Source organism: Arachis hypogaea, chromosome 5 (assembly GCF_003086295.3).
Source record: "Arachis hypogaea cultivar Tifrunner chromosome 5, arahy.Tifrunner.gnm2.J5K5, whole genome shotgun sequence".
NCBI classification, from domain to species: domain Eukaryota; kingdom Viridiplantae; phylum Streptophyta; class Magnoliopsida; order Fabales; family Fabaceae; genus Arachis; species Arachis hypogaea.
The window spans coordinates 100,212,112-100,225,665 of NC_092040.1; the positions used below are offsets into that span (position 1 = coordinate 100,212,112).

General features: G+C 31.1%; 2 protein-coding genes across 2 annotated transcripts; one reads left to right on the plus strand and one right to left on the minus strand.

The window, feature by feature from the left end:
* Window positions 1–1,445: 1,445 nt before the first annotated feature.
* Window positions 1,446–5,534, plus strand: LOC112802251 (LEAF RUST 10 DISEASE-RESISTANCE LOCUS RECEPTOR-LIKE PROTEIN KINASE-like 1.2). Its single transcript, XM_025845373.3, has 3 exons — window positions 1,446–3,193; window positions 3,325–3,776; window positions 4,597–5,534. Exons 2-3 carry the CDS (start codon window positions 3,386–3,388, stop codon window positions 5,403–5,405), a joined length of 1,200 nt encoding a protein of 399 aa, XP_025701158.1. The 5' UTR covers window positions 1,446–3,193; window positions 3,325–3,385; the 3' UTR covers window positions 5,406–5,534.
* Window positions 5,535–8,451: 2,917 nt separating this feature from the next.
* Window positions 8,452–13,260, minus strand: LOC112803865 (protein HEADING DATE 3A-like). The gene is made up of 4 exons (XM_072196058.1): window positions 13,141–13,260; window positions 10,764–10,825; window positions 10,610–10,650; window positions 8,452–8,678 (listed from the first exon to the last, which is right to left on the minus strand). Exons 1-4 carry the CDS (start codon window positions 13,258–13,260, stop codon window positions 8,452–8,454), a joined length of 450 nt encoding a protein of 149 aa, XP_072052159.1.
* Between the last annotated feature and the right edge of the window lie 294 nt (window positions 13,261–13,554).

Here is a 13,554-nt window from a genome sequence, read left to right on the forward strand (position 1 = left end):
TTGTCTTCAGCCTAACACAACCCTACATGTACTCAAAGACAGCCTTGCATCATGGCTATATTTTGGGATGCGACAAAGTTTTATCTAAGCTGTTGGAGGCCTAACACAACTCTACCAGGATCCAAAGACATGTCGAGTTTCTTTCGTACGTGTGATGTAGCATACATATTGAGTGTGAGACACTGAGATGACTAGTACCCTATTAATCATTCAATGAGATGTAGACTCAACTTATATTGTATTCACATCTCATCTGATAGTGAACAATGGAGAACTGAGAATGTAAAACCATGTAGGTGCATATAACAACTATTCCTTATTCTCTTACCATAGTAAACTTTCTCCAAGCCTATCTTTCCAAGCATATTACATTGGTCAAAATTATTTGTGACTTTTGCAAGTTCCCGGTAGGATAAGATTGGCCACTTTATCTGAATTGAATCATTTGGAGATGTGCCAGAAGAAGTTCCGGGGAAGCAGCTTTGAAAGAGTTCACTACACAACCTCATAAGGTCAGTACCAAGTGAAGTATGGCCACTTGTTCTGCTTAAGGATTACAGTGTCACATAATTAGAAAAATAAATAAATAAAATCATTTGAATTTTTACAGAAAAAGAGTAAATAATTGCTAGATAGAAAACAATAGTTACCTCCTACTTATTTAGAGAGAAAATATATTTCTTGATCATTTTGATAAATAAATCCAAAAACAAATTCTAACCTTCTAACATTTTTCAGGAATTAGTAACTATGGATAAATTATCCCTGTTAGTGCAGAAATTAAAATAGGAAATAAAAAAACTGTCAAAGAACACATAGTCAAGGGAAATGCACAATAACATTACAACAGGACAAGAAACTACTTTGAATCAGTCATGTAACCAAAAGCAAAATGTAATTGGATGTTTCAATATATCTTTGTATTAATTCCTTCTTTGTAAGGTCCATGAAAATTTATTCATACAAATTTTAAATTTAAGACCAAAGAAAATTCACGTTTAGTTAGATGAAATAGCAGCACTGATACAAGGAAACATATCATACTTTTCAAACCACAAAACATCAAAGAAAGTAGTGAAAAGAAAGTATGAAGAACAGAACATACCTCTAAAAACGTTGAGGTTGCTTAATAAAATGGTAACAACAATGATCTTCCCAAAGGAATTAAGAGCAAATAAATAAAACAAAAAGAATGCTGCTTAATCCTAAGATACAGTACTTTTAAGCGATTTTTAGCTCCATTAAAAGACAAAGCAAGACCAAGACGAGTGTAAAGCAAGTCAGCAGTCAGCACATAGACACGCTATTGCAAGTTGTCAAGTGATAATGAATTAATGACACGCTATTTGGTTCAGCTGATATAATTTGGAAGAAACAATGAAGGAGAAAAGAAGCATTAGAAAGCCATATAAGTACGAAGCATAGTTATATTTTATATAGAAAATATACTTATGACATTCCGGTACGCAGATGAATTATGAATTGGTATGCATGAATTGTTTGCACAATACATCACGTAATTGGTGAATTCATGTAACCATGGAATGAAGGAAGAACAAATAAGCAAAATATATTAACTTGGACCATATGCTTGGTACGGGTTTCTAGATAGAACATACAAGGCATAAGGGAGAGACAAGACTCAAAGGTTGTGACTCTATTTTCTACCTCTACACTGTCTCATGCTCCAAGCAGATTTGTATCTCCTTATATTTTGGTATTTCTGTTTTGAGACGGTTATCAACCAAGCCTAATTGATGCTATGTTATTTGGTGAAATCGCCGTGTTCTGTGCTTTATGCCCTGAAGGGTCTCTAGCACCTGCTTCATGGATGGCCTTAGTTCCTTAGAACATTGCAGGCACTGAATGGCAACCCAGCCACAGCTGTTATGGCTTCTCCTATCTCATTGTCTGATTGAAAACCAACGCATGGATCCACCAGCTCATGAAATTCTTGGTTTTGGATTTTGCTCATGATAAGACTAGACAGTTTTAACTTCATGCTGATCTCTATTCAGATCCAAAGCTTTCATGGATGTTAAGATCTCAGACAAAAACCACCCCAAAACTTTTAAGTGTCATTTTTGTCACTAACCCTGTAATATTGGAAATACACAGGGTCCATATGGCCATTAAGTAGTAAGTAGTAACCTCTTGTGAAGAAGTTGAAACAACCAACAGAAGAGTGTGTGAAAGGCCAAAGTCTGAGACCTTAATGCAGAAGTTTTAATCCAAAAGAATGTTAGCAGATTTTACATCATGGCGAATAATGCCTGAATTGTGAAGATAAGCCAATGCACTTGCAGCCTATTGCTATATTCAATCCTGTATGCAAAGGTAGTGGAGTGCTTTATGTCTTTTATGGCTGCCATGAAATGTATTGGAATATTAGCATGAGTTCAAGACCATGGTAACAGTAGCCATAAAACGAAACAAGATTTTGATGGCTTATTTGACTTAAGACTTTGATCTCATTCTTGAACTGTTGAAGCTTGCGTTTATTTTCACGGAAGAAATATGGAACAAATCAAAACTTAAAAGAGAAAACACAAGAAGGAATTCCAAGTGGTCAAGCACAGTTAAGAGTTGAGACTTGAGACTTGAGTGAGTAGTAGTAGTAAGGTTATAGTAATGCTACTTCGTTGTTCCTTCCTTTTCTTTCTTATTCTATTTCCCCATTTATATGTATTCATTCATTTTAAATAAGATATGGTGTCAACTTATCTAACATTTCATATATTGACTTATTTAAGGAAAAGTATAGGGGCCAGCAACTTTTGTGTTTTTTGGCCAGTACTTAACCATCAAAAGAAAAGTGAGTGATTTTTTACCATTGGATGTAATTTCATACCATTAAAAATACTATTGATGGTCAATTAATAGTTACAAAATATCAAAGTTGCTGGCCCCTAGCATTGCTCCTTATTTAAATCTCACTCAATTTGTCAATGGTGGACCATGCAATATGAGTCTTTCCAGGTAACTCACTTTCTCTTTACCCTCTCTCTCCTCCCAGTTTTATCCACACTACTACTCTTTTACGCGTACAATCAGCGTTTAATGATTTAATCACATATTTCCATTTTTTAAATTAAAAAAGACACAAATTTAATTGGTACTCTCTTAGTTTTTCCAGTATGAACCTATGTACCCAATTCTCTTGATCCCTCCAACTTTAAGATTGATTCTCAAGGTGAGAATTTTCTCTTTCTTTCTTAATTAGTTTCTTACCATACTTAGATCACTTAATTAATTTGATTAACAATTCTTTTCGGTTTTCCCTTGTAAGATTAAGGTTTTTTCTTTGCTAAATGTGTAACTTAGGGATTTGACTATATCGGAGGCAGTGATCACAGATCATAATTCATAGGAGTGTGTGTGAGTGATGCCAATTCTCTCATTTGTATCTCAGTGTTTCTTCTTCCCTAATGGTAGTGGAAGTAAACACCACACTTTACATCCAATTATTGGTTCTGAGGTGAAGGGAGGAAGCAAATTGGTGCCTCTGGATTCTGAGGAACCAAGTAGTGGTGATGATGAACAACATGTAGTGCCTCTGGATTCTAAGGTTCAAAGAATCTGGGATGAACCAATGGTTCCTGTGATCTCTGATGAGTTACCAAGTGACCATGATCAAAATCAATCACTTTTGTTGGTTGATTCTGTGTGCTGCCACATAAATGAGGTGTTTGAGTATTCTGAACTTGAAGAAGCCACCAACAATTTTGACCCTAGTAGAAAACTTGGATCTGGAGGGTATGGGACAGTTTATTTTGGTAAGAACATTTGCATTCCTTCTATTTCAGTTAGTATGTAGTTTCATTCTCTTTGTTATAAAAAAGTTATTTTAGGTTGTTAGGGACTTTGATTGTTCTAATCATGTATCCTACATTGTAGCATGATGGTGTGCTTCATCAACATAATTATATTGCAGTTCATCCTATTATATACCTTCTTAAGCATGAGTTAGTTGATCATTCAAGATGTTACCATAGATCTTTCAATCCAAACGATTTTCTCCCTCTAAAATTTATTATTATTTGAATGACGACATGAATCGGTGTTTAAAAAGAATTTGAAAAGCTAACTGAATAACTGCAATTATGGTCACCAAAACTCAAATTAGATGTAACTTGGGTTATTCAAAATAAAAATTATTCAGAAAGAAAGAGCAAATAAATTTTAGTTACCAATGGTTTGTGACATGGTATCAGGGTATGACAGAAAAATTGAGAGTACTATTCTTGTTACTCTCATTCCTCTAAATAAAAGTATAATTTTAGCATTATCCACACTTTAAGCCTCCGAAAGAAGAGACTCTTATGTGTGAGGCTTGTTAAATATATAAAATCATTCATGATTCATATGCCTATGCCTAATGGTCTAACCTTTTAGAAGAGATGATTTATGACAAGATGCAGTTACATTGTCACATGTACAGCGCTGCTAGTAAGCGATGGCAAGAATGTAGCCATGTATGGCTGAGCTTTTATTTTAGCTTGGTGTTGTAGTAATTGGAATCATGTTATTAACTCTATACAGTTACTTGCCTGCAACATCATATAACAAGATTTACTAGTTTTTGTTTATATGCAGGAATACTCAAAGATGGACGTCATGTGGCAATAAAGCAGTTGCACAAAGACATGCTGAGGAGTTTAAGGTTGCATGACGAGAATTCCGAGAGCAATGATAGAGTCACCAAGTTCTCAAACGAATTTGCCATCTTATCTCACTTGAAGCATGGAAATCTTGTCCAGCTATATGGCTGCACCTCTCCTCAGAGCCATGAAGTACTGCTTGTGCAAGAGTACATTCCCAATGGAACCGCTGCAGATCATCTTCTCAACAGGAGCTCTCCTCCGTGGTCTACGCGACTAAACATCGCCATACAGACTGCAGAAGCATTGGCTTATCTACACAGTTCTAGCATAATCCACCGCAATGTGAAAACTAGCAACATTCTGCTTGACATAAATTTGAATGCTAAAGTTGCAGACTTTGGATTATCGCGCCTTTTCCCAGAAGGTGTAACTCATGTTTCCACTGATCCTGCTGGGACTCCGGGTTATGTTGATCCAGAGTACTATGAGCATGGCCATCTTTCTGAGAAGAGCGATGTGTATAGTTTCGGAGTAATATTGCTTGAGCTGATAACATCCCTGCCAGCATATAGTGAGGACGATAGAGAGCCTTTTCTTTCCAACTTTGCCATGGTTAGAATAAGCTGTGGGAGACTCCAGAGTATTGTTGACCGAGATCTTGGATTTGAGTCAGATGATTGGAATACTAAAACAATTACCGCAGTGGCAGAGTTGGCGTGTAAGTGTCTTCAGAGCCAAAGTAAATTGAGACCTTCCATGGAAGAGGTGTTGAATAGCCTTGTGAGAATTAAAAGTTGTTGAAGCTCTTAGAATGCTCTTATATGGTGTTACAATAATGTCACGATTGTTCAAATTCTCTCATGCTAGCATGGTGATTTATTTTGAGAAGAAAATAGCTTAACCAAAGTAAAATATCACTTTTATATCTTATACTTCCTCTGCTGACTATAAATAAACACCATGTCTTATATATATCTTATATACTTCCTACCATATCCAATCCGTTTTCATCTGTGAAAGATATTGTGTATTGGGACACCGATTAGATGAAAAAAACTTCCTTGATTACCCTTATCAATATTTTATAATGGTACTTTTACCCTTAACCAAAATCAACCAAAACCTTCGTTCTTCTTCTCATACTCTCAAAACTCAGACTTCAGCCTTCTCCGGCACGAAACTCTAGTGGCAACATAGATTCTACCCCCGGTGGCGAGGGAAGCAGCCACTTGAATCCCTGCTTTGCACCTCAGCCTTCACCACTGTCTGCCATCAATATGATCAGATCATCAGCTCCCTTGCCATTTGTTGAAGTTGATGTTATTGTGTTGGTTTTATAGATCTCAGATGTAAAAGGGGGGGTAGGGGGAAAAAATGATAACGGCAAAATGGCACTAATTTTATCATATATTTAGTTTACTGTCAAACAAAATATAAAAATGGTAATTTTCGTGTCTATATCTCAATGTATATTTATGAGTTTCTCCAAACCAAATGTATATACTTGTTATGAAAATAAGTTAATCAGTCAATTTCTACTGTTAAACTAGTTTTTAGAAAATAATGTTACTATAAGCATCCACTGAATATCATAATCAATCAAGCTACTCCCCACAGCTCCAAGAAGGATTAAATTGCACCATAACAAGAGAATTTGACACCATACACGACACGATTAAAGATAAATAAAGAAGTTGTAGGCTAATTAGACTATCCCAAATTTTTATAAACTCAAGATACTAAAATTGAAGTTGTGGGCTTGTTTAATTAACTTGCCCAGCCCAAAAAAAAACAAGCAGAATGGAGTCAAACTTGATTGAGTACCCAAAGACAACTTAAATATTCAAATTTCTAACAAACTGATGACCAAAAAACAAAATTCTAACAAACTAGATTTCTTGATTTAAATCATAAATATCTACTAATTCATTAATTTATTAAAACAATGTTACGTTCATAGGAAAAATGACATTGTTATAAAGAAATATTATTTATACACAGTCATATAATCATATTGTCCACTGAGGTTCTTTATAATTGATATGCAAGCTCAATCCACTACAAATATGAAGGAGACCTTGCTCAAGGTCACAAACATACTTGGTGACGACATTAATATGCTTAAATTTTTATTTTTTACTTTTACTCCTATAGAAAATAATGATTTCTTTTCTTTAAGATGAGTAAATGATATTTTTTTTCTCTACTTATCAAATATAAATTCTTCTATCTTGTAAGATTAGAATAACGTATATTTTAGTCTAATTGACCAAAATGCACTTTAATAATATATATTAATTTACCTAAGTATTAAAGTTTTATTTTTAAAAGAAGAAGGAAAAAGTGCGAAATTCACGTGCATTTTGTGAAACATTTTCATTAGATTAGATTAACTTGGTTGAATTTAGTTACCATTTCAAGATATTACTTGAAACACTGAATGGTGTTTTAGACTTGGACGTGAAATATAAATGTCTAAGTTGAGGGTTTTGATTTGTTTGTCGAGACTGTAGTGAATATCTGTAAAAACTCCGATATTAATTAATAAAATTGAAAAAAATATCTGATTTTTAAAGTATTCATAGAATAAAAAATGTAATTTAATCATGGTTATTCGTTTATCTCATATTTGAGGTGATTAACCGTAGTAGGAAAAAATCTAACTTGCTCTCCAAATCGGATTAAATATCAGTTGTGGTGATCCGTATCTTAATCAAAATCCGACCTATGCGGACGAAGCCTTATGGATTGGACTTTTTGTTGTTGAGCCGAGTTATAATTAACGACACAAATTAAAAATTGATCATTATTAAGTAATTTAATGGGCTGGATTTAATTATATCCTTTAGTCCAAGTATGGAGAGTAACTAAAAATATTTGATTATGTAATATGATGGTATATTTATATTTTTTTTTCTATTTTTTCCTCTCATATTCTTAAGAATCTTAAATTTCACAAATAAAGTTATTAACATTTTACCTTCTTACTCTCTTAACTTAGATTAAAATGTTATTAAAATGCATCCTTGGATTTGTATAATATTTATCAACAATGCAAAGTAGTTAATCATAGGCTGGTAAGAAAATAATTTTGATTAAATGTAAACTTTATATAATCATTTCCTCTTAAAATTAGTTTGGTAAAATTTTTATTTTTTAAAAATAATTTATAAAAATTAACTTTTAAAAAAAGATGTTAAAAATTGTGACATTTGTATTTAATAAATTAAATTAAAAATAATTTTTAATAATTACCATATTGACAATCATATATTGTTTGCTATTTAGGTCCTTCTGATAGAATTTTGTTGGAGACTGATGCACCTGATGCACCGCCAAAGTGAAACATAGATTCTCGTTTTTTCGTCGATGGAGATCCTTCTCTCCCCAGGGAGCTTCAAGCTCAAAGCTCAATGTCATTCTTAGCATCAGGTACATCCCTTAATGACAAGTCCCAAGTCTTAGCAGATGCTTCGACATTGCCAAAGAAAACTATAAATCATCCGGCCAACATACAACTGGTATATATAGCTCTAGTATTTGTTCTTATTTTCACCTTCATTTTTCAAAATAAGCGTAACTCGTTAAATCTTTTTTAATATAGAACAAAATTCTCTCCAATTTAAGTTTTACTGTGAACATGCAAAACATCCAGCATAGCTATATTATTGTGAACAAACAGCATACTGTATAACTTTTGTTGCCAATACACATGTAAAGAATGAACCGTGCAGTAGCTTAGGCTGGGTTCAATTTATGCATACAGCTATCTTGAGTTCGAACCGAAAAGAAAGTAGTCATTTATTATTGTTGATTATTATTATTGTTTATGTAATTATGATGATGATCAATATAATCTCCTGCCACCAGAGCCATTCTCCCTCTGGATGTTATAATAGAGAGCAGCAACAGGCGAGCCAAGATTATATAGTTCGGCAAATTCTTTGGTGTTGAAGTTTTGGCGCCAACCTGGGGCATAAATCTTCTCTCTACCCAATTGACGAAATAACACAAATACGATTCGATGAATTCCTAAAGTTGGTCGTGGACTTTCATATGCTACTACCTCGTTACCTGTTCATAATTGTATTCATTCCATTTCATTAGTAACCTTATTAATTAAATGAATTACCTGTTGTACTTTGGTAAAATTGTTACTAATTATATTACAGTGAAAACTCAGGTACAGTCGACTTCATGTGAAGTTGATAGCTAAAAGCCGTTAGATAAAAATTTAGTTAAATCAGTCAAACTATCTAACGGCTCTCAGCTATCAACTTCATGTGAAGTCGACTGCACCTTAGTTTCCACTTTACATTATATGTAATGTTAGGTAACCAATAACTTTTTTGAACAACATAAACAACCACCAATCAAATCAAAACACACTACACCTCTAAATTACCCACCTAAATTTTAATATTAGAATAACCATCCGCATATCTAATAAAATAAACATCCAATATATCCGTTGTTCACATTGTTTAGTATTTTCATTATCTACTATACTTTTCTTTACATTATATCCTCCTGACAAACTCATTTAATTTGTATATATATTTTTAAAAGACATGGTCCATATATTATATACCATAATACATAATTAATAATAATTTGTATCCATATTTATAAGTGTTTGTACATAAGAAATATATAAAAGTTGTTTAAAAATTTATAAATTAGAATTCACTTGAGAATTAGAATTCTTTTTTTTATTTTGGAACAAATAAAAAAGAATGATTTAAACTTTTTGAGAATTTCAATTCTCATTTTTTTTCTCATTTACAAATCAGACTAAAAAGAGTATGATTTTGAAATCAATTTTCACACCAATTTAACTTAAGATGTCAAATGTTAAAAATATTCCTATTTAAATAAGTGGATGTTTAATAAAATAATTTTGTTAAAAGCCAAAATTATAAAAGAAGAAAATTTAACTCGTATAAGAATTATTTTAAATTAAAGAATTAAATTCTATTCTATTAATATATTAAAGTTATTCTAAATCATGGAATTGAATTTCAAATAGAAATGAATTCTTTTTTTAAAAGGAATAGAATATTTTTTTACACTTAAATACTTTTCAAATAAGCTCATAATTTATACATATATTTATCAGAGTTTGCACATATGAGTAGGATTGGAAGTGAGTCAAGTCAACTCATGAGCCAACTTGAGTTCAACTCGTTAATAGCTCAATAAGCTGAACTTGTGAGTTGGTGAACCGAGCTTGAGATTGTAATTGAGCTCATAAATTAAATAAGTCGAGTTTGAGTTTAAATAAGTTCAACTCATTAGCTCATGAGCTGGCTTCATTGTATATATAATATTAATATGCATATAGGATATGTGTAATTATATATATATATATATATATATATATATATATATATATATATATATATATATATATATAATAGTAATATATAATTTTTACATATATATTAATGTTCTTAATTATTTAAAATTTTATAGTCATTTTTTATATATAATTTTGATATAGGATATAAATAAAAAATTTATAATTAATAGATAAACAATATATAAAATTTATCTTTTTTAATATTTTTAAATATATATAAGTTATAATTTATTGATATAGAATTATAGATTATGTTCTTATTGTTTGAGCTAGCTCGTGAACTTTTGTTGCGTCGAGTTTGAACTTACGAAATAGGTTCTGTTATTAATGAGTCAAGTCGTGAGCCAAGCTTAATTTTCTTGAGTTGAGCTTGAATTTGGTCTAACTCGACTCAACTCGATTTACTTTCAATCTTACACATGAGTTAATACTATTTGTTCCTATATTTTTTAAAATTTTATATATATAAATTAATAAAATTTATTTATTAAGATAATTTAATATTTATACTAATAAATAATGACCAAAATTATTAAAAATTGTTGCCGCTAGAATTTTTGTATTATATATACGTAAACGGCCAATTTTTATGTTGACGAGATTATGCTAAATAAACAGATAGATGCACAATAATTACACGTACCAAAACAAGGTCCAGTTGTGGCGGGAATATCGGTTATCAGCCTGAAGTCAATCAACACAAAGAGATATTAAACTGGAGAGAAAAGAAGTATATATATATGTTTAAGACGTGAATTGTTGTAATATAGTTTAAGGCGCAAAGTATTGTAACTCACCAATGTAGATATTCCCTCAAACTAGGGTCACTAGGGCTAGGGGCATCTGGGTTCACAGCAACCTATAAGTAAAATTAAATAAGAATTAATTAAGTCATTAAAATCACTTTAATTTGTTTTAAACATATATAATCCCATGTCATAACTATTTTTCTTTCAAGTTTTGGCAAACTTTAGTTATTGTTTGAGGGTAATGCTAGGGAGACAAAAAAAATAGACATAATTTATCTTATTTAGTATTTATTAATTGTTGCAACAATTAATAAATATTAAATAAGGTAAATTATGACTGTTTTTGTCTAATTTTCTTTGACTACTAAACATTTTCGGTATTTTAAGTATATTAGTAATTTTATATCTAACATCTGAAAATGTTATATTAGATCAATTATATACTCAACGATAATTACGATAAAAACGAGAGAAGTATTTTTAATTCTAAAAGTTTTGATATATGCTTTTTTTTCAATAAATAAAATACCAAATTCAAAAGAAGAGGAATGAGATACAGAATTTGTATAAAATTTTTTTGTTTCTTTTTTTCGGTACAATGTCTTATCTATAGAGGGGGAAAAAGGTTAGGCGGCCTGCTAGGGGTCTACAGCTTAGTCTGTGTTTGGCATGACCTGATCTGGCCTGTTATAAAATAGACACAGACTTAAATTGTTATAAAAGTCTTATTATGTTAATAAGCTAGGCCCAGGTTTACTAATTAGTCTGGTCTGACCTGTCAGGTCTGTTTGGACCTTTTAATATATAATTATATATATAAATAATTTTTTTATTATTAACAAAATAACGAGATATTTTAAATTTACTATATTTAATTATAAATAATTTTGTATATTTTAAATACTTTAAAGTTTAAAAATTCTTATAAATATTAAATATGATATTTTATATATAAATATGTTTATTAAAAAATATTTTTTTAAGTAATATTTTTATTTTTATAAAAAAAATTAGCAAGTCTTTTAACAGGCTGAATAACAGGCCAGATTTAGTACTTTGAAAAAAATTTATAGCAAACTGTAGACCAAATTTAAACCAATCAACTACATGACAGGTCAAGTCTGTTAAGAGCAAAGTCTAGTCTAATCTGACCTATTTCTACTCTTACTCTATTATTGTTATAGATGTTGAGTCTTATATGCGTATGTGTATATAGAAAACATGAGTAGAGTAGAGTAAAGTAGAGACAGAGTGCGGTGTTGAGCAAAGGCAGAGCCACGTTCATTGGAAGTGTAGCTGAGGTTTTCTAAGTTCTAATTTCATGAGATCCATGTTAGTTTGTGTTACGATGTTTTTTATTTTTTGGTATGTCTTTGTTGCTGTAAGACTGTAAGTACAAAATAAAATTTAAACTTTTTGACATTTGATTAAGCGAATAAATAAATTAATTATTTAATTAATTTAAATTAATTTATTACGATGTTATTTATAATTTGTCTTTGAATATAACTCTTTCGTTTATAAAATAAATTATTAACTGCTCACACACAAATATTTTCATGTAAGACGATATTAAAAAGAGAAAATTATACTTTTCTTCCTTGCGAGATATTAAAATAATACTTTTCTCCCTTCTATTTTATAAATGTACATTCTCTTCCCTTCTAACTTTTAAAAAAACTATTTTTTAATCCATTTTAAACTTTTTGTGTTAACTAATATTAACTTTATCTATTTTTTAAGAAAAAATAAATTATTTTTAAAAAAATACCCAATAGTAAAAATTTTATTTTTTATCATTAAATTTTACTTATTAAAATATCCTTTAATAAATTATTCTTTTATTGATTAAATTGTATTTTTTAAAAAATTTAATAATTATATAATTTTTTTTCTAAAATACTCTTTAATAATTTTTTAATTATTAAATTATGATTTTATAAAAAATTTTTGTTAACAATTTATTTAGGCCATGGATTTCTTACTCTTACATTTTTGTAGGAGTATCATTAACCTTCATAAAAATAATTACAAAATATATCCCATTTTTTTTAAAAAAAGTTACTAATTTTATTTTGATCCTTTTAATTATTGATTTTTTAAATTTGTGCCCTTTCTCTTTTTTTGGGTACGAGAAACTGAGAGAGATTAGAGTTCTTGGAGAGCATCAACAAGATTGAAGAAATCTCCTTCCGAGATAGAGTGTGGATTGGAAAACCTAACTCTGCCCTCCCCTTTCTTTTTGATTTCAGAGGCATTGAGAGAAGAGAAGTAGCTAGGGTTTCATTCAACTTCAATCCCTGCCATTCTCATCCTCTTCCTCTGCTGCAAATTTCGTACGCCTCCGCCGCCGCCGCTCCCTGCTTCTTTTCATTCTTACATTAGAAGCATTCAGAGAAGAAAAGGTCCGCTAGGGTTTTCATACAATTTCAATTCCTGCATTTCTCTCTTCCTCTTCCTCTGCTGCACATCTCACTGGCATATTCTCGCCGCCGCAATACGCTGCAACCTGCGACTGCCGCCGCGCAAGACTGCTGACAGACATTCTCAAGGATGACAGCAATTCTAACTCTGTACTGTTCTCTAGTAATCTGTTTTTCTGTCTCCTTATTTTTGCAGCCTTCCCCAATTAAATCTTGGTTAATTTGCTATTATCGTTGTGATTTTATTGGTGTTGTGGTTTGATGCTTGATGCGCTTTCTCTGTTTTTTGGCGTTCGATTAGGAATTCGTGCAATCTTTTCATGGGAACCTGTGCGATGATGATGCCTTGAAAGTCATCAAGTTGGGGATTCCTGGTTGATTTTTTTGAAGCCATTATGGAGGTAGTTCCATCCAAC